At 43.8% G+C, this 18,085-nt stretch overlaps 6 protein-coding genes across 7 annotated transcripts in view; 3 read left to right on the top strand and 3 right to left on the bottom strand.

Moving 5' to 3' along the window:
• Positions 1-2,369, bottom strand: part of LOC112459046 (peptide-N(4)-(N-acetyl-beta-glucosaminyl)asparagine amidase) — a 2,546-nt gene extending 177 nt beyond the window's left edge. The window contains exons 1-6 of the mRNA XM_025022940.1: positions 1,996-2,369; positions 1,557-1,828; positions 1,259-1,477; positions 1,005-1,179; positions 499-921; positions 5-272 (exon numbers count right to left, since the gene is read on the bottom strand). Coding sequence (XP_024878708.1) covers positions 5-272; positions 499-921; positions 1,005-1,179; positions 1,259-1,477; positions 1,557-1,828; positions 1,996-2,217 — 1,579 coding nt within the window. The 5' untranslated portion in view covers positions 2,218-2,369. The remainder of the gene's footprint in view (positions 1-4; positions 273-498; positions 922-1,004; positions 1,180-1,258; positions 1,478-1,556; positions 1,829-1,995) is intronic.
• A 782-nt stretch (positions 2,370-3,151) lies between these two features.
• On the top strand, positions 3,152-6,334 carry LOC112459042 (integrin-linked protein kinase homolog pat-4). Its single transcript, XM_025022934.1, has 7 exons — positions 3,152-3,544; positions 3,937-4,102; positions 4,182-4,374; positions 4,457-4,537; positions 4,622-5,064; positions 5,171-5,401; positions 5,551-6,334. The coding sequence occupies exons 1-7, from the start codon at positions 3,456-3,458 to the stop codon at positions 5,695-5,697; spliced, it is 1,350 nt and encodes a 449-aa protein (XP_024878702.1). The 5' UTR covers positions 3,152-3,455; the 3' UTR covers positions 5,698-6,334.
• Positions 6,335-6,885: 551 nt separating this feature from the next.
• LOC112459045 (prostaglandin E synthase 2) lies at positions 6,886-8,755 on the top strand. The gene is made up of 5 exons (XM_025022939.1): positions 6,886-7,367; positions 7,446-7,520; positions 7,719-8,056; positions 8,137-8,248; positions 8,327-8,755. Exons 1-5 carry the CDS (start codon positions 7,011-7,013, stop codon positions 8,687-8,689), a joined length of 1,245 nt encoding a protein of 414 aa, XP_024878707.1. The 5' UTR covers positions 6,886-7,010; the 3' UTR covers positions 8,690-8,755.
• Positions 8,756-8,803: 48 nt separating this feature from the next.
• LOC112459044 lies at positions 8,804-10,688 on the bottom strand. 2 transcript variants are annotated; one of them, XM_025022938.1, is made up of 9 exons: positions 10,513-10,686; positions 10,285-10,440; positions 10,014-10,144; positions 9,818-9,950; positions 9,636-9,758; positions 9,488-9,571; positions 9,263-9,415; positions 8,999-9,127; positions 8,804-8,935 (listed from the first exon to the last, which is right to left on the bottom strand). In XM_025022938.1, the coding sequence occupies exons 1-9, from the start codon at positions 10,652-10,654 to the stop codon at positions 8,826-8,828; spliced, it is 1,161 nt and encodes a 386-aa protein (XP_024878706.1). In that variant the 5' UTR covers positions 10,655-10,686; the 3' UTR covers positions 8,804-8,825. The 2 variants fall into 2 exon arrangements, with proteins under 2 accessions (XP_024878706.1, XP_024878705.1); XM_025022937.1 differs by having other exon boundaries at positions 8,999-9,415; positions 10,513-10,688.
• Positions 10,689-10,941: 253 nt separating this feature from the next.
• LOC112459047 (intraflagellar transport protein 122 homolog) lies at positions 10,942-16,284 on the bottom strand. The gene is made up of 16 exons (XM_025022941.1): positions 16,157-16,284; positions 15,648-15,757; positions 15,450-15,570; positions 15,174-15,384; positions 14,953-15,026; positions 14,583-14,853; positions 14,353-14,514; positions 13,966-14,263; positions 13,527-13,897; positions 13,062-13,454; positions 12,465-12,879; positions 12,171-12,397; positions 11,713-12,100; positions 11,443-11,612; positions 11,215-11,376; positions 10,942-11,139 (listed from the first exon to the last, which is right to left on the bottom strand). The coding sequence occupies exons 1-16, from the start codon at positions 16,207-16,209 to the stop codon at positions 11,053-11,055; spliced, it is 3,513 nt and encodes a 1,170-aa protein (XP_024878709.1). The 5' UTR covers positions 16,210-16,284; the 3' UTR covers positions 10,942-11,052.
• Positions 16,285-16,523: 239 nt separating this feature from the next.
• LOC112459041 (cleavage stimulation factor subunit 2) lies at positions 16,524-18,074 on the top strand (the record flags this gene model as incomplete). The annotated part of the gene is made up of 4 exons (XM_025022933.1): positions 16,524-16,567; positions 16,703-16,915; positions 16,990-17,068; positions 17,465-18,074. Coding segments are annotated over exons 2-4 (750 nt in total), but the record flags the coding sequence as incomplete, so codon positions are not given.
• Positions 18,075-18,085: the final 11 nt, after the last annotated feature.

Raw genomic sequence — 18,085 nt, forward strand, 5'->3', positions numbered from 1 at the left:
AGACGCGATTCGGAATTGGCGATTTCGAAGGTCCACTTAACACGTCCGCGTTCCGCCTGTGGCGACCGCGCCAAGTAAACCATCTTCCAGTCGTTCTCCACTTTACGGAAGATCCCACCCTCCGTGGCGTTCATCCCTTCCAGCCATCCAGATTTTCGTTCCAGAACAGCGTTGTCGCGTACAACGTGATATAGATCTTCAACGACATTGTACCGCAGCTCGAACGTTTGCCCGTATTTGGAAATGTCCCATACGTAACTCTTTCCCTCGGCCTAATAAAAAGAATTCAACGATTGAATGACGGAAGCTCTTATTAGAAACTATTTTTTAAAACGCAAGACCGATAAAAACGTATGATTCTATTTATTACGTATATTTATTTCGTATATATGCATTTTATTTCGAGAAGAATATAAGTCGAAAGATCTTCCAAGTATTTTATGCTGTTATATTGCAAAATTTAACTTGCTGGTTCTGAAGTTTCAGACATATTCGTACCTGCGTGACTTCGCCTCGTGCCAGTCTCCACATGAGAGAGCCCGAGGTTCGTCCCTCGTAGGCTTCTTCGTCAGAATCCTTGTTCCGCGAATTTGGAATGTACAGCATATCGGCAAGCTCCAGCAGTTTCCGCTTGACGACGTACTCTTTACGCGCACGGCTGTAACCGGCGGAGTTTTGCCGCTGATGGGTCAACGATTGGAGCAAATGTGTTAAACTCTGTTCGGAGCAGGCTCTTCGCCTCTTCATAACGGCTTGCTGGTCTCGCGTATAACGCCACGTGACATCCTGCACCTCATCCTTGGAATAGGCTATTATGTATGTCAACTTCTTTTGCCATCCCCTTTCGTACATCAACGGCTTGTCTATGACGTTTTCGCACGGGTCTACGTGGACCCATCTCTTGTTCGACGCCGACCATATCTGAGAGCGAAGAAACGAATTACGTCTACGAGATTACGATTATAAAATAAACCTCGAAGCCAATAAGCGGTAACTCGACGTACTTCCGTCCAGACGTGATCCGTCTCATCGCATATAAATCGCGCGTCATAGCCTAAGGACCGGCATAAAAGGGTGAAGACATTCGCCCATTCCCCGCAGCGACCGCGTCTCAGGCTCAGCAGTGGCTCTGGATGCGTATAACGAGGAAATTCGACAACTATATTGCACTTTTGACATCTAAGATTGAATTAATGTCACAAATGATATTTGCACGGATGCTCGCGATACGAATGTGGTTTTGTCGGAGAAATTTTACCTGTGCAATTCTATCCTTGAGCAACGAGGATCCGTAGATTGTATCACATTTTCGTACGTACATTCGGTGGAGCACGTCGGGCACGTTGGGCTGTTGACCCATTCAAAAAATTCGTGCTTAAACCAGCGTAGAAGCTCGATCAGGAATAAATCCTTGGCTATCAATTCTGCCTCGAATTGCGATGAGGTAGCTTCAGCTGTATTGTCTGACTTAAAAGATCTGCAAACGTCAGATAAAAAAGTAAGCGTACAGAGATAAATTTTATCATGGTGAAGATAAAGAACGCAGATTGCATTACTTTTGCAAATCCCTTATCTTCGTCATAGTTGCGATTTCTAATTGTACAATGGGTACGACTTGTTTGGCCTTTCTTTGCAGATTTGGATCCTCGTAGTACATAACACTACGAAAATGTCCGACGATTCCATCGAAGAACGCCTTCTGCGCCGTAGACGTCTTGTCAATGTCGTCGGTTATAGGACTGCTCCCTGTCGCGGTGCACAGCAGTCTTGATAGACTCTGGAGCTTCGAGAGGGACGCGTTTCGTGGTAAGAATATGCGTTCTCCATCCTGTGGAGCATTTAATACATAAATACATTGACAGCTTAGCTTTGACAAATATCAAATAGCATTTAAATTTAAATGGCAAACGCGTACAATCATTAATTTATGATATTTCTGTCTCAGCAATAACCGGAGCCAGAGAAAGCGGGAGAACGTTGAGATCGAGTACAGACCTCCACGTAGCCGACGTCGAACAGGCACTCCATGGCACCGATGGCCGGCAGAAGTTTCTCAACAACGACCTCGTCGTCGAGACGCAGCTCGCGGGACCTGTAATTGCTCGGCGATCTCAGGACATTCCGGCAGATACTCAGCAGTGCTCGTCGAGCTTCGTCACGCACATCATCCGCATTCTCCTCCAGAGACTTCACGCAACGCTCCAGGTTCTCGTCCATGTCGACGTGGCTCGCACGTTCGATGGTTCGAACAGCCGCTGATCATCTGTTCGCGATCGCCGTCGGACGCCCGCCTGTCATCATTTTTGCTGACTCCTCGCGCGTCGCTGGTAGCTAGGGATACAAGATGAGCTTACGGCTGTCAGTCTGCGCGAACCAGCTGTATCAGAAACGAGACAGACGCAGGCGCGTGGATTCGGACGAGAGGAGGAAGGCACGAGAGAAGTACACCGACAGGTTTTACCGACGGCAAACGAACCACGAGCTTTGCCACGAGCCTGCGATGGATGAGGACGGATCTAGACGGCGTCTCGTGGAGGACATTTGTTCTCTCATCTGTTGCTCCATTAAATGCTTCATTAAAAATACTCGTTCGGACACGGCGAAAAGGAGGATAACGGTGTCCGCCCACCATAGGCTGCTGGTCAGCTGGTGTGGGCCCGAACGAGGACGCGGATCACTCGAAAATCCGGATGGGGATACGCAACAAAGAGAAGCCAATGTGTGCGCTCGGAGTTTCAGCTTGCTTCGGACAGTACTGACAGTAGACGAAGACAACCACATATTATATGGCTATACGCAATGTTTGATTTTTTTTAATTGAAAGATACAAAAATAATCTTATTCTAATTTACATACGGAGCTTATAGAATATCGATCATGCAATAAACAATACCTTCCGCATTATGACGCGAGAGAAAGAGAGAGAGGACATCACGTGGATGTCCTCTGTCCTCATCTACTGTTCGAAGCTTGCCGAAGCTACGAGCGCACACGTTACACACACACGTGCCTTCATCTCTTCGTGTGCGTATTCCCACCACGTGAGCCGTGTTTTTAAATGTCCACATTCTGGCACCATTGATGTCGACTGGTGTGGGCTGACTTTTCTGTGCGTGTCTCGCCGTCGGTGCGCCGTCGGTTCGTATATGGTCACTCGCGTGAATCGGCGCGCAATCACGCGACTTTCGAGGGCCGTATCCGCGAGATGCGCTCTTCCGATTGATTCGGAAGTGTTCCTTTGCCTTCCTCTTGGAAGAAATAACATCGTTGTTACCTATACGCACGCACGCGGTGCGTAACGAGGTTGCCGCGTTGGTATTAGTGTCAGGAACATGGCTATATTTAGCGTATGACGGCTGGCCGTTTCGGAGCACGAACGACTCGATATAGCTCGCTCGCGGCGTCGCGTCACCTGTGTGTTTACGGCTCTTCCAGTTCATGATAACAGCGCGAAAATGGAGGATATATTTCAGTGGTGTCGCGAGGGAAACGCTATGCAGGTCCGTGTCTGGTTGGACGACACGGAGCACGACCTCAATCAGGGGTAACTACTCCAATAACTCCTTTTTTGGACAGGACTCGCTGTGTCGGATGTTGCGGTTTCTCTGGCTCTATAATTAGGCTGGCTGGACGATTTGAATGATTCTGTAAAGAGTATTCTTTATGAGAAACGTCTTCTGAGTATTCCAGGAAGCACAAATGGATTAAAAATTCGTCTAGAATTCGATCATCAAACTAACTGAATAAATATGATTACAATGGAATGTAGCGTTTTATCTGTGACTTTAGATCTTGTTCCTTTAATGAAACGAAAACTGTCCAAAATATTTGAAAAACTACTTACGTTTGACCGCTATTGTCTGATACAATAATTTGGACTTTAATGTCGTCTCCTGGCAAAATGTTTCATTATTAAACATGTCGTTCTGTGTGCAGAGATGATCACGGATTTAGTCCGCTTCACTGGTGCTGTAAGGAAGGCCACATAAAGTTAGCAGAGTTGCTAGTTAGCAGAGGGGCACGCGTTAACGCCACCAACAGAGGGGACGATACCCCGTTGCATCTGGCTTCGGCGCACGGACACAAGGAGATAGTACAGTTGGTAATGAGAAAGGAATTTAATAACGCTGTTCTGGATTATTTACCTGTGTAAAGCGGATAACGTACAATTTGACTTGCAGTTGCTGAGAAACCGTGCCGACGTAAACGTCACGAACGAACATGGGAACACCGCTCTGCACTACGCTTGCTTCTGGGGAGATCAGGCGGTTGCGGAAGAATTGGTCGCGGCCGGTGCTCTCGTGTCCATCGCGAACAAGGACGGCGACACTCCCCTCGACAAGGCCAGAGGTGTTGTGGCCAAGAGATTGCACGGTACGCGAAGATTTGCGCATTCTGAATTAGTTCTTCCATTTCCGTCGCACTCGCACGCCGAATATATTTCTCGTTTCGTTAGATTTGGCAGTGGAATATGGACAAGACTTGAAGAAGATACAGTTCAAGGATCAGAGCTGGTTAGGACTGAAGACCAGGAGTCGTAAGTATTTCTTAAATCCTTAAAAAAAAAAAGGTCGTACAAGCGTATCGGTGTACGTTGTATTTCCCTTGCGTTATTTTCCAGGAGATGCGACTCTCTCGAGGCACAAAGGTATCAGTATGGCGGACCTGGCCCTCCATATGCACCTCGCGAGCACACCGAGCGGCGAAACCTGGAGAGGCCGATGGCAGAACAACGATATCGTCGCCAAGATACTGAACATCCGCGAGTGTACCGCGCGCATTTCCAGGGATTTCAACGAGGAGTTCCCGAAGCTGAGAATCTTCTCGCACCCGAACGTTCTGCCGGTCCTCGGTTGCGTGAATCAGCCGCCGCAGTTGGCGACCGTCTCCCAGTATATGACGCGCGGCAGCTTGCACCGGCTCCTGCACGGCGGGATGGGTGTCGTCGTGGACACGGCGCGTGCCCTCCGATTGGCCCTCGACGTCGCCAGAGCTATGGCTTTCCTTCACGGTTTGGATCGGCAGAACAGATGCAGATTCCACCTCAACAGCAAGCATATAATGGTGAGTTCTGGACGGTCGTTAATTGTACAAGTAATATGCTGCAAATTTAGAATGCCGCGAAGTCTATGTTTATCTTAATGTGCAATCGTGTTACGTTCAATTTCAGATCGACGACGATCTAACAGCTCGTGTGAACATGGCGGACGCGAAGTTCTCTTTCCAAGAAGTCGGGCGAATTTATGAGCCGGCATGGATGTCGCCGGAGGCTCTGAGCAAGCGTCCAGCGGACATCAATCACGAGGCTAGCGATATGTGGAGCTTCGCCGTTCTCCTGTGGGAGTTGGCGACCAGAGAAGTACCGTTTGCGGATCTATCGCCTATGGAATGTGGCATGAAGGTGGGCGGGCAATACATAATCAATTACTTTAAAAAGAAATTGCGATACATTAAGATTCCCTTACTTTTCCTCTGTAATTGAGAAAAAATATCTTTTCATATAGCGATCTTCATTTGAGCATTGAATTGAGGGCTAATAATTTATTTTAGATTGCCCTGGAAGATTTACGCATAAGCATTCCGCCGGGCATTTCTCCGCATCTCGCAAAGCTCATTCGAATTTGCATGAACGAGGATCCTGGCAAGCGACCGTCCTTCGACATGGTTGTGCCGATCCTTGACAAGATGAAACGCTGAAATGTACTCGACGTAAAGTAACACAGTCGGAAGAATCAACGGGGATACATCCAGAGATTTAATAGTGCCTAAAGAATCTCTATATTTATTACTGCCTGAAGAATTATTAACAAACGATAGAATATTTTTGTATGTACCGCTATATATTCCGCAAGTGGATGAATACTGCCTTTAAAAACCTTTAGAAACCAACTGCCTTTAAAAACCAAGTTTTAAACGGACTAATTTTTATCTATTTATATTTAATGTATTCATAAAACGAATTTTTAAATGCGTAGCTCGAATTTTGTCCATTTGGCGTATCCGACGTGAAATCGCCGGGACTTTTAATATAAAAAGAATAGAGAAATAGTGCTATTTACACACACTAGAGAGCATATTTTTTATAAAATGTTGGTGACACATTTTCTGCCCGAGTGTCACTAGATATGTTATACTGTGAATATTATATTAATTAAAATCAGGATGATTAATAAAACTAAATGTGTAGAACTGTAATATCGGACTCGTTTAGATTGGACGAGTATGTATTTTTCATATATTTAAATAATAATCATGTAAACTTTCATATGTACGAATAAATGTAGTATATATGAACAGTTTTATCGACAAATATACATAAATATATTCGCTGTTACAAGATGCTTAATTCATTGCTTTTCCAGCAGTTATAAAAGAGATCACGCCTTTTCTGGAATACAATTTAAGTCAAGCACTTTAAAATAATGGACAGCAAGTATTCTAAGTAACATTTTGTGTCCAATTATTTTTCAACTATGTTTATTATTGATTTGCTTGCTCTTTCGAATTTATCAAGAAATTATATTCCAATAAACGTATGTATTTTATATAAACATATACACAGTGTGTATCAAGTCAGATTCATAGGCCAATCATGATTATTAATATATTCTTTTAAATTGTTGTATATCATTTAAATTAACGATAGAAGAAAGAACAGAGAACTTTCACTCATCAATATTTTTCATTTTTTTTTAAACGAAGAAATAATTTAACAACCATAGTTCTATGATCAATTTGATGTCTGGAGTTTAAGCTAAAGGCATTGAGCGTTGTGGCATCGTTTTCCCGCATAAGAACAATCTCTATTCTTTTTTCTTTCATTAGGTGTCATGGAAAAATAGTCTAAAAAAGATATAAATTAACAAAACATTGTCATAAGCCTGTACGTGACTATTGGTGTATACACTCCGTATGCATACACACAAACAAAAAACACATACACAACATGGACAGGCACACGGCTACACGGTCTACATATGTTTACACAACGTCCTTCATCCGTGTGATCCATGTGTCGCATTGCCGTGCGCCAGGGTTGGTCAGGCTTATCCGATAACCTAGAAATGAATGCGGCACGCAAGCTCACCCGGTTCGCGGAAAGGGCGAGGTTTCTAAAAAAGTACTACTTCACCAGCCAGAATGGCATCATCGGCATCCCCGGGTCGTTCTGCACGATGGTACAGCAGCCGCAGAGGACGCACGGTCTGGTGAAGCTCGGTGTGATCGGAGCGGTTACCGGCACCGCGGTAGGCGCGGGTTATGCCTACTACAAGATCAACGAGGCCCGGGAGAACATCGCCCTGGAGGGAACGCAGTTGGAGGCTACGTTGCTGAAGTATAAGCCGCCTGTCACTCCGTCCAGGAAGGTACGCCGACGATCGCTCTCGTGAGAAAAAATTGTATGTTACTCCGCTTGCATTAACGATCCGCTTATCCTGTTCCAGATTGCGTCTCCAGTGGATGCCACCGGTTTGAAACTCACGTTATTTCAGTATCAAACATGTCCTTTCTGCTGTAAGGTAGGTAAAAGAACTTTCAGGCAGCAGAATTCGTCCTTAAGTTCATCTTTCCTTCTCCGCTTCAATGCTTCTTCAACGAGCGAGAAGTCAATAATTCTATCCATGTTCACAGAACAATACAGATACTTGATAAGCCAATCCGTTAAGTTAATCTGAAATCAATTGTATTAAGTTAATCTGAGATTTATTATACTCCAGGTTAGAGTGTTCTTGGATTATTATGGGATATCTTACGATATTGTGGAGGTAGATCCAGTGCTGCGAAAGGAAATCGGATGGTCCTCATACAAGAAGGTTCCAATTCTCTTGACCAAGGTGGAAGGGGGCTATCAGCCCTTGAATGACAGCACCATGATAGTGTCGCTTCTCGCCTCCTACTTACACGATACGTCTCACAAGATTGAGGAATTGGCTAACTATTACCCAAGCGTGGCTATGCATGATGAAAATGGCAATTTTAAATACGAGATCATAAACAAGTATTTCCTCATGTTCAATAAGCAGCTTCCAAAGGACAGGTCGATGAACGAAATTACGTAAGTGAGATTTGTTTAATATTCACGATTCGATAATTGATAACATTCTTATAGCCATTTTACTACTTTTTTGTGTTTAGCGAGGAACGTAATTGGAGGAAATGGGCAGACGAGGTGTTCGTCCACACTCTTTCGCCGAACGTCTACAGAACCCTCGATGAATCCTACAGAACTTTCAATTGGTTCTCGGAAGTGAGTCTATGAAGAGTGAAAAAAAAATACACACGGAAACAATTATGTAAATGGGATTAAAAATTATTTTCAATGTAGGTCGGCCAATGGAAGGAGTACTTCCCAACGTGGGAGCAAATGTTAATAGTAAACGTGGGTGCGACGGCAATGTGGTTAATAGGAAAGAGACTCAAGAAGAGGCACCGGCTAAAAGACGACGTGCGACAATCGTTGTACGACGAGGCGAATTACTGGCTGCGTGCCATCAAGGCGCGGGGTACAACGTTCATGGGCGGCAGCAAGCCCGATCTGTCCGATCTCGCTGTCTACGGCGTTTTAAAAAGTATCGAAGGCTGCGACGCTTTCCAAGATTTGTTGACCCACACGAACATCGGCAATTGGTACAACGCTGTGAAGGAGCAAGTTGAGACACATTCTGGTAGCGTGAATTTGAGTAGATAATACATTAATTTCCATGTGTATAGAGTTATTTATTTACATAATAAATCGGGCTTAAGCATTTTAAGAATAAAATGATATTATTTCCCCATCAGAGAAAATTCACATGTAGTGTATGTATTCATAATAGTAGTAGTACTTAAACTGCGCAAGGCAGCTGACGAAACATAAGTCGGAAACCTTTGTTTTGGACCTCTTGCACCTCATCGCCGTTGGTAACGACGTAAAGTACGAACGGCTTCAAGTTCGCTGAAAAGTTCAGTGAAAAAATAGTACCTCTGTAACATATAACGTAGCATTACAATTACCTACATGTTTTAGTTATAAATCCATTTCCGCAAAATCTATCTGTATTAACGGCAACGCCATTTTCACGCGGGTCGGGTATAATCACGAAATCGTTGATGCAGCTATCTCCGGATTCTGCCACCAAGTCCGTACCTGTTGATGATACGTGATAATTAAACGCTGGGGCAAACAGCGAGATATTCTGCGATCGTGCGAAACATATCCGATATGATAAATTAATTTTTGTTAGATTTACGCAGAAAATTTTCAAGGAAAACAATGACCTGCCTATTATGTCCGAACCAATCGTTCCCGTGTCTCCAGAAACGGAAAAGGAGAATATATCTGCTTGCGACCATTCGATACTGCAGTATCCCAGAGCCATCCTGACGCACACGCCGTAACGATGATTCACCATTTGTCGCGTTCCAATCTGAGGGGCTGAAACAAATCTTCGTTTAAACTTTAAACCGTTCATTTATGTTTTGTTCGCTGCGATTGATTGACGCATACCTCGGACATTTTCCGTTGTACCAAAGTTGAAGCTCATCACGGTGCCGGAGACAGTCTTGTAATATTGTAAGCATCCATTGGGAGCTAAAATAGAAGCGAAAGTTAGTTTCGTAAGTATCTCAGTGATGAGGTAATGATGAAAACGTACCTCTGCACACAGAATCACACGCTATTTGTTGAATCCTTATATTCCAGCGTCGGTCGAACGCGTAATCCGCGTTGGTGTCGACGGATATCGTGATCGGCGTTGCTCCATTGAAGTCGACGTACACTGAAACAAGTCTAATTAATCTCGCTTTCCTGAAAAAAATTTTCCAAATTGCCTTTTACCATGCTGATTGGTGTTCTCTCCGCATATTCGGGGCACCGTGGACGAGCCTCCCGACACCAGAAACACGTCCAAGTCGCAAAATCCAGTTGCATTGGGCTGGGCCCAGGTGGCCTCCAGAAAATCCAGTCGTAACTGCAAATGTGAGAGATGTTAAGACCGCAACTTATTGGAATTGACAACGTGTACGCGCGTTACCTGACATATGTTAGAATTACAGCGCTGCACCGTGATAGTGCATCGTTCTCCGCCGCGATAAGTGATGGGGTATCTCGGGCTTACGAAGTACGTGTTGTTCATGTTGGTGGTGGAGCCGCAAGACTTTTGAACTGTAACACGTAGAAATTCTGTCATGTTATTTGTATCATTCGCGCGAGGCACATCCATGTATTTTATAATTAATAAATTATTTTTTCAATTAAAATTGATACATTTTATAATTTCTAATATTTCCTATTGCGCTACTCACACACGCAGCAAGTGCCCAATCCGTTGGCGCACGATCCCGACGGGTTACCGCCGTAATTAATGCATTCTCGCCTCGTGAAGCACGTGCCATTAAGCTGATCGATGCTCGACAAGCATTCGGAGTTAGCGAAACGCACGACGCTGAATAGCGGGAAGACTGAGGGAAGATATCACATCGTTTAAAATGTATATGTCTGAATTGATACTCATTGGTCTTTAAATGACTTACACCTTCCCTGATGATTGGAATGGGTGTTATTAAACGATTTGATCTCCGAAGCATCATCTCTCGAGGATTGATCCAAATTAATAGTCTGAACGCTTATGACAGACAAGATAGTAACGCAGCCGGCTAATAGTACGCTGATCATGTCTGGAGATGCGACTGAGATTTCAAGAATTATACTCTGGCTCTCAGGGGATACCGGTAACGGAACATGTGTGCTCAAATGATCACCGCAATTAGCACGTAGCCGAACTCTCGGGTTTACTGTTCCTTTAACTGTACGACGCCCGTGAGGTACTCCTGCTTTATTTATTCAAACAATACAATCGTGATAGTAAGAAAATAACGCAAAAAAGTCTCGCATATAGAAAACAAGTCGTATGTATTATTGCCACAGTGCTGTACAAAATTCCTAAGTAGAAAAATTAAAAGATTTCTAAAACAGTTTTATTTCGCAGATATAATTAAAACATTTCTAAAACATTTTTAACAAGTCCAATATGTACGTCTTGATCTATAACAATTTTTTAATTCCACATTATCTTAATCCACGGTCACGTTCGGCGTCCGACAGAACGGGCAATGCCCGTGTCGTAACAACGCTAGCTCGTAGTCGTCCGAATGAAACAACTGAAACATCACGGTCATGTAGAACAGGATTTCACAAGGCTTGATCAATTAAAATAGCGTTTGCTGGCAACTTACCTTTAAACAGCATTTGCACAAGCTGATCTGGAGATCAGGTAAAAGATTCCTAAAGTATCTAGTCTTAAAGGGCTTAGGCCACTTGATAATTATTACAGTGGACGGATCCATACTCTTCAATACTCCTCTTCCAACAGTCACTGTAGAATTGCTCGATTTTTCCTACAGAAGACATATCGTTTCTTTATATAAAATAAACGCTTCGTGCGATCGTAGATTTAACTATACCTCGTATCTCATTAAACGGGCGGTGAAGAGGTCAGCCTCGTTGGAAGTTACGGTAAACTGATCGCTAACTGCGAGATCGTCGGGGGAAGGTAATGGCTCCTCTATCAGTTTTTCCGCTTCGTCGTCCGTGATGTCATCCTCCAATTCGAATTCGACTAACGGCAGGATTTCTGTAAACAATACCGGAATTAATAATCAGCTGCTCTAGAAAAGTTTCACACAGGAATCTCAAGAAGCTCAAACTTCTACGGATTATAATCCGCTACTTACCGAACATAACGAAGGAATATTGAAACTTTAAACCGCATTGCGTGCAATTACTGCCAGAGACATTATTCGTCGGCATTAACGGATTGAACGTGGAACATTTGTAGCATAGAGGTAATAATTCTTCCGGATCGCGATACGGATAAGATCTGGCAGCTAAAGTTGACGTCTCTACTTGCGCTAGGAGATTCACGGGAATCTTCATCGCACGTAACTGGTCCAACAATTGCATAACCAGCTTGTTGGCGCCTAATATTCGCGCTTGTTTCATTAGACTATACATTATCGTCATCTTCGAGATGCCTTCCAGTCGTATGCTCTGCGTCTTCATGAGTAAATACCTCGAAATGTTGAATAATGCCTCTGGCATCAGAGACGTAAAAGGTTCTTCCTAGAATACATCAACGTTATGAAGGAAGAATACAACGGGTAACACGCTACATTTGATGTATTAATCGTACCAGATATTTGTATACTTCGTGATACGCGTAATAGACATCCGCTTTGTCGGAATAATTAAGAAACATCGTTTTTATCTCTTCCACGCTCTTCGACAGATCCAGACTCAATTGCGACAGGAGCCAGTAAAAGTAAGATGCGTCGCGAAACCTTTTCTCTACCACAGCGTTGTTAGCCAGCATCGTGAGTACGAGTATCGACTCCTCCGGTTGTCCCGCCATTTGGAATGCTGTAACAGATATTAAATGTTAAATATCTCGACACTGTGTCCGTTACGATGCAACAGCGATCCATGCCTTCTTGAGCCTCGGAAAATCGTCCGGTTTCCGCCAACCATCGTGCGTACGGCCCGTATACTCGTGACTTCAACTTCGGATTCCTTTCCGCGAGTTCGAAGGCCTCGGGCCACGCTTGTGCATCCACAAGCACATCGGCGACGTCAGGATCGTCTCCTAACCGGCTGAAAATCTCTGCCGCGCCATGCGAGGCACCCAGTTGCTTAAGTTTCTTGGCGATCATCGACAGGTTGTCTCTGTCCGCCTTGTCCAGTTGTCTGCCTACTTTGATCAGCATGTCGATCCAACCGTACTCGGCGATGATACTGATGGCACGATCGATGTCTCCCGCGGAGAGGAACATTTCGGCCGCTGCGCGCGGTTCGCCCAAGCTCTTCGCCCATTCCGCTCGTCGTCGCAATAATACTGTACGATCCTGATAATTCAAATAAATTGTTAAACCCAATATCTAATAAATATCTATGTAATATGTGTCTAATAAATGTCTAATAAATATTATCCAATCATTTATTATCCTGTTAGTTTCATTAATTTGCTTTATTATACTTTTTATGCACTAAGTTTGGATTTAATATTATATATCGATTATAAACGGACCTGCGTGTTGCCGGAGGCAATAAATTCCTGAGCGATGTCAAACATACGCAAGTCGGAATACATATCCAGGGCGTATTGCTGCAAACCGGCTTTCTGATAAAGCTTCGCCGCGTCGCGAAGTCTACCCATGGCGGCTGCGGCAGTGGCCATGCACGCCTCCCGTCCCCATTCGCCCGACTTTAATTTCTCCTCCACCTCGGACACGATCTCTATGTAACGCAGCTTCTTCACTCGCGCGAACGCCGAGTACGCGATGTTCAATTCCAGATTGTCCAGGCATGCCGTGCCCAAAGCGAGCCAGTCCGATTCGGCTACACCCAAGCACGCTATGTCATAAGCGTGGCCGTACAATCCGATATCTAGATATTGATACATGAACAACGACAGTGGCACCTACAAGCATTAAAGTATATTAATGTCGCGTTCTTTTCTTTTGTCATTTTGCGCAACATCGCGACGGCTTACCTCTGTCGTCACGATGGACGAGCCGTTCAAGCAGTACAGCTTCGAGCCGTTGTGTCCTACGACGAAGCCGGAGAACTTCTGCCTGTACTCGGAGAAATTCGCAACTTTAATCGCAAGGTAGTTGTTGCCCGCGAAGCACATGATATCTTCAAAGGCGATGTTGAACGCGACGCTGTTGACATTCTGGAATTCCTGCAGCTTCTCGCCGGTGCATAGATCGAATACGGACAGGACACCAGATTCGCTGACCACTGCCATCTTCTCCTTCAAGGAGCTGATGTCCAAGCATCTCACGGAATCCTCGATTTTGGCGACGTGCGCGGGAAACGGATTGTCGAGATATATCTTCATCACGTGCCCGCTCTTCAGACCTAGTGCCAAATTTATGTTACGACTACTGATTTATCATGATTAACGAGACAATAAACTGTCTCTTTACCGGCTATTAAACATTCCTGCCCGGCGGGACCACCCGCTACTTTGATGTAAGTGATAAGTCCGTCGAGTATCCATTCTCTCTCTATTATCCCGGCGAAGGAGAGACTCTGCAGACGTCTTTCCAGGCATAAAACCAAGTGGTTCGACGTGACGACCAGTAGATTGCAGTTCAACGTCTGATTAAGCTTGTCTCGTATCTTGTAATGCATTCCGTCGCCGGCGCTAGACGGTTCGTAGATAATTACACGCTCGGACAATTGCACGGCTAGTCTGTTTCGATACACCGCAATTCGACATACCTGAAATATTATTTGAATATAATAACACCGTACCTTTTATAATAAAGTTATTTAATCATTTTAAATTGTTTCGCCGATGTTGCACTCACCAGATCTTTACATTTAATTCGAACTTTCTGATTCGTGATCAAATGCTGTATTATCACGTCGGTCATGTTCTCTCGGTACGCGTATCTGTCGCCGTACAGACCGTGCACGACGTTCCAGGATAGCTGTAGATACGTTATCGTTCCGTCTTGGGAACCGAGTGCCTGCAAGTAATCGCTAAATAGTGGATCACTAAAACAAATAATGTCATAAGTAACATGCCATATCTTACAATATGCGTAGCGCTTGGATGAACGGCACAGCTCCATACCCACGACGAGAAGGTACCACCTACATTGACCAATTGTATGCCGTCGTGTGTCATCAACAGGCACTGTTTATTGCTACCGCAAACAAGGAGGTATTGGCCTTCTGGGAAGTGAGTGACTTTAAGCGGTATAAAACTGAACGATCTCTCTCTTCTGATAGCTTCCCCACCAATAGTGTAAAACGAGATGACTCCATTCCATTCAGCGATGCAGAGAACGTCTGTAGCATCGTCCCTGAGTGAATATCAATAAAATGTTTTTATCTCTTCTGCTTCTTATTATTATCCTATATGATAATTATATCTCTAATATGTAAGATTGTACTGTACGTACTGTAAAGGATTCCACGATAAACTCCAAATTGGTACTCCGATTTGCCGTTCAATGCGCGTTTTTTCCTCGCCATTCTGAAAAATACATATGATTTACTTAGATTAGTTTAGAACAACGTGACGAGACACGTATGTTACATATACATATTTTTTATTAGACATATTAAGAATATTTAAAAACATATAATTTAAAAAATTATATAGACGAAATGAGTAACATACTTTGTTTCTTATAGATACATATCCAGTTGCGAGACCAAGGGCTAAGTACTGTCCGTCCCTTGTCCACGCACAGCAATTGACTCTCCCCCCAGACTTGTGCTTCTGCACAGCTTTCTGTTCCACGGACCAAAAGGCGATGTCTGAGAGTGAACAGCTGAGTAGCTGATGTGAGACGGGATTAAAATGCATCGATTGTACTGCCTCATTGTGTCTGAGCAAAGAAAAATTATGCAATCAAAGGTTCACATTTATTAGAATCATAAATATGGAACGTACGAATATTTTAATATCCCTTCCAGCTTGGAGGTCCAGATGATGACACTTTTGTCTGCTCCACCTGACGCAAACTTCTTACCATCCTTCGCATAGCATACGCAATATACCGTGTCTTTGTGCCCTAAGATACAAAAAGACGAGATTACATTTAAAAAATACAGAATACGTTTTAAACGTTGAAATCCTTTAGACAATCACCTTTTAATGATTGAATCAAAGCACCATCGTTGGTCTCATACACAAGAACCTGATTGCCGGAGGCGACAACCAATTGCGTGCCATCCGGATTGAAACAAAGGTCATATATACTGAAACAACATCACCTTATTAATAAGCAGTATCGAGAGAGAACGTGAAGAACAAGGATGTCAGTGAATGTTAAAACGTAAAAAAGAACAGCGTTTATCTTAATAGACAGTTTAAACCTTTGCAAAACAGGAACTAGCAAAATATAGAATCAGAAATATATATTTTGTTATCAGAAACATGTATCATACATAAATGGATAATAAATTATGCAATTAATATTACATTTTCTTATAATTTTATTTGACTGCTCGTTTCATGAAAGATCAATAAAGCAATTTGCGCATTATGCATCTTAGCATTCCACAGCATCCTCATTCCTCGCGTTCTCATTCGGAGCATTCACACAGATCAATTTATAAATTGCCGAAGAGACAACTGTCGATCCGCATAAGCTTTACCATTGATCTGACTTTTCTTGCACCTTGTCGACCCATGCTGGATGTGCTCTCATTCTGTCACATTCAGCACGGATTGTTTATATTGTTGGAGCAACTTGCAACAATATCATGTGACACACGAGCATCTGTTTGGCGTTCCCACAGTTACCATGGTAACCGCAAAACGGATATGGGAGGAGAAGTGCGGAACGCTGCTTTATCGGCAGGATGCTGTTAAAGGCGGGATCTTCTGTAACATGAGACAGAAACGTGTTACCTGTTACCTGCCGGAAAATATCTGTTTGACTACGTAGTTCAACGTGCACACGGAGACGGAGGCGTCAATGGACGGATAAAAACGGATTCCACAATTAATCGACAGCTGGGTAGGTTAGCAGAGGTTAGGTTCGAGGGTTCTATTTAAAATAAAACGTGAGCAATTGAGCTGATTGAGCACTGTTGAGCGGGTCCGTTTTTGAGGCTGTTTGAAGCTTCTCTCTTATTCTATCTAAAACGGAAAATACATTCTCTCTCTCTCAAATATTTTTTGGGTTTTGCTCCTTTTAGGTTAGGAGCGTTAACGCCTTCAACGGTTAGGTTAGTCGGCAGTACGTGCGTGAGTGCGTTGAGTCTGGTTATCGAGGGTGTTTAACGGAGTACTTCGTGCATCGTTAATTAAAATTGTGTCGAGTGTTTCTTGCGGAAACAAAAGCGCGAAAATGAGCAATTCAACTATTTCGGATCAATCGCTGATGGACAAGTCCATGCGGAGTGTCTTCGGTGAGTAATTAGTCAAACGTACGAGAGTGCAATGCCGCTTATCGCATCTCTGTATTAATGTAATCGTTTTACAGTCGGGAATATCCCATATGAGGCAACGGAGGAGAATCTGAAGGATATCTTCAGCGAGGTTGGACCGGTGCTTTCCTTCAAGTAAGCCTATCATACTTTCCGTTGCTCGCCTTATTTGATTGCATCGAATTGATTAAGATCATTTCCCTTCGAATCTGCTGATGTGCCTTTAATATTTAACACAAATCCTGTAAATTTTAGCAGCCTGTTTTAGAATAATATAATTTTCTAAGAAAATAACTTGATTTTAGCGTCTAGAATGTTTACAGAAAGTAAACTTGTTGTATGACAAGTTCTCTAATATAATTGTTCATTCATGTCTTGTCTTATATGCATTTATTTTCTCTGTTAAAAGGACATTAGACTTCTACCTCTAACTTCTAAGTTCATCTCTTTCTTTTCCTATAATTGCTCCAGCTTTTCTATCGTAGAGAAACGACACTAGTATTTATTAACATACTCAATTATTGCAATCAGATTGGTATTTGATCGTGAGACGGGCAAGCCCAAGGGATATGGCTTCTGCGAATATAAAGATCAGGAGACAGCTTTAAGCGCTATGAGAAACCTAAATGGATACGAGATCGGCGGACGAACGTTACGCGTGGACAATGCTTGCACGGAAAAGAGTCGTATGGAGATGCAGAGTCTCCTGCAAGGCCAGAACACAGAGAATCCGTATGGAGAGGCTGTCCAATCGGACAAGGCGCCAGAAGCAATCAGCAAAGCCGTGGCGTCCCTGCCGCCCGAGCAGATGTTCGAGCTGATGAAGCAGATGAAGCTCTGCGTGCAAAACAATCCGAACGAGGCGCGTCAAATGCTCCTACAGAATCCTCAGTTGGCCTACGCTCTGCTCCAAGCGCAGGTAGTCATGAGGATAGTCGACCCGCATACAGCTGTCAGTATGTTGCACAAGGCTAATCCTATCCCGGGTGTACTGACACCGTCGGAGAAACCAATCCCGCAGATACAGCCGCGAATCGAGGAACCGTGGGCGCCGCGACCTCCGCCACCCGTCACCGTTCCAGCGCCCATTTTTGCGGGTACGACAAAACTTTGCCTTGTCATTGATTTAAGAATCACGCCAGTAATTATTAG

This window comes from Temnothorax curvispinosus, unplaced genomic scaffold, assembly GCF_003070985.1.
Source record: "Temnothorax curvispinosus isolate PA1 unplaced genomic scaffold, ASM307098v1 QBEX01009456.1, whole genome shotgun sequence".
Classification (NCBI taxonomy): Eukaryota; Metazoa; Arthropoda; class Insecta; order Hymenoptera; family Formicidae; genus Temnothorax; species Temnothorax curvispinosus.

Excerpts from the sequence above, each read along its gene's own strand:
- LOC112459044 (XM_025022937.1), bottom strand. The coding sequence starts at position 10,654 with ATGATCAGCGTACTATTAGCCGGCTGCGTTACTATCTTGTCTGTCATA. Across the intron at positions 9,572-9,635 it reads GTGTGATTCTGTGTGCAGAG|CTCCCAATGGATGCTTACAA; the intron begins GTACGTTTTCAT and ends CTTCTATTTTAG. Across the intron at positions 8,936-8,998 it reads TGGATTTATAACTAAAACAT|CGAACTTGAAGCCGTTCGTA; the intron begins GTAGGTAATTGT and ends TGAACTTTTCAG.
- LOC112459047 (XM_025022941.1), bottom strand. The coding sequence starts at position 16,209 with ATGAGAGCACATCCAGCATGGGTCGACAAGGTGCAAGAAAAGTCAGAT. Across the intron at positions 15,758-16,156 it reads CAAGAAAAGTCAGATCAATG|TATATATGACCTTTGTTTCA; the intron begins GTAAAGCTTATG and ends ATGTTGTTTCAG. Across the intron at positions 15,385-15,449 it reads GAAGGGATATTAAAATATTC|ACACAATGAGGCAGTACAAT; the intron begins GTACGTTCCATA and ends TTCTTTGCTCAG.
- LOC112459045 (XM_025022939.1), top strand. The coding sequence starts at position 7,011 with ATGTGTCGCATTGCCGTGCGCCAGGGTTGGTCAGGCTTATCCGATAAC. Across the intron at positions 7,368-7,445 it reads CTGTCACTCCGTCCAGGAAG|ATTGCGTCTCCAGTGGATGC; the intron begins GTACGCCGACGA and ends ATCCTGTTCCAG. Across the intron at positions 8,249-8,326 it reads CTTTCAATTGGTTCTCGGAA|GTCGGCCAATGGAAGGAGTA; the intron begins GTGAGTCTATGA and ends TTTTCAATGTAG.
- LOC112459042 (XM_025022934.1), top strand. The coding sequence starts at position 3,456 with ATGGAGGATATATTTCAGTGGTGTCGCGAGGGAAACGCTATGCAGGTC. Across the intron at positions 3,545-3,936 it reads GAGCACGACCTCAATCAGGG|AGATGATCACGGATTTAGTC; the intron begins GTAACTACTCCA and ends TTCTGTGTGCAG. Across the intron at positions 5,065-5,170 it reads TCAACAGCAAGCATATAATG|ATCGACGACGATCTAACAGC; the intron begins GTGAGTTCTGGA and ends GTTCAATTTCAG.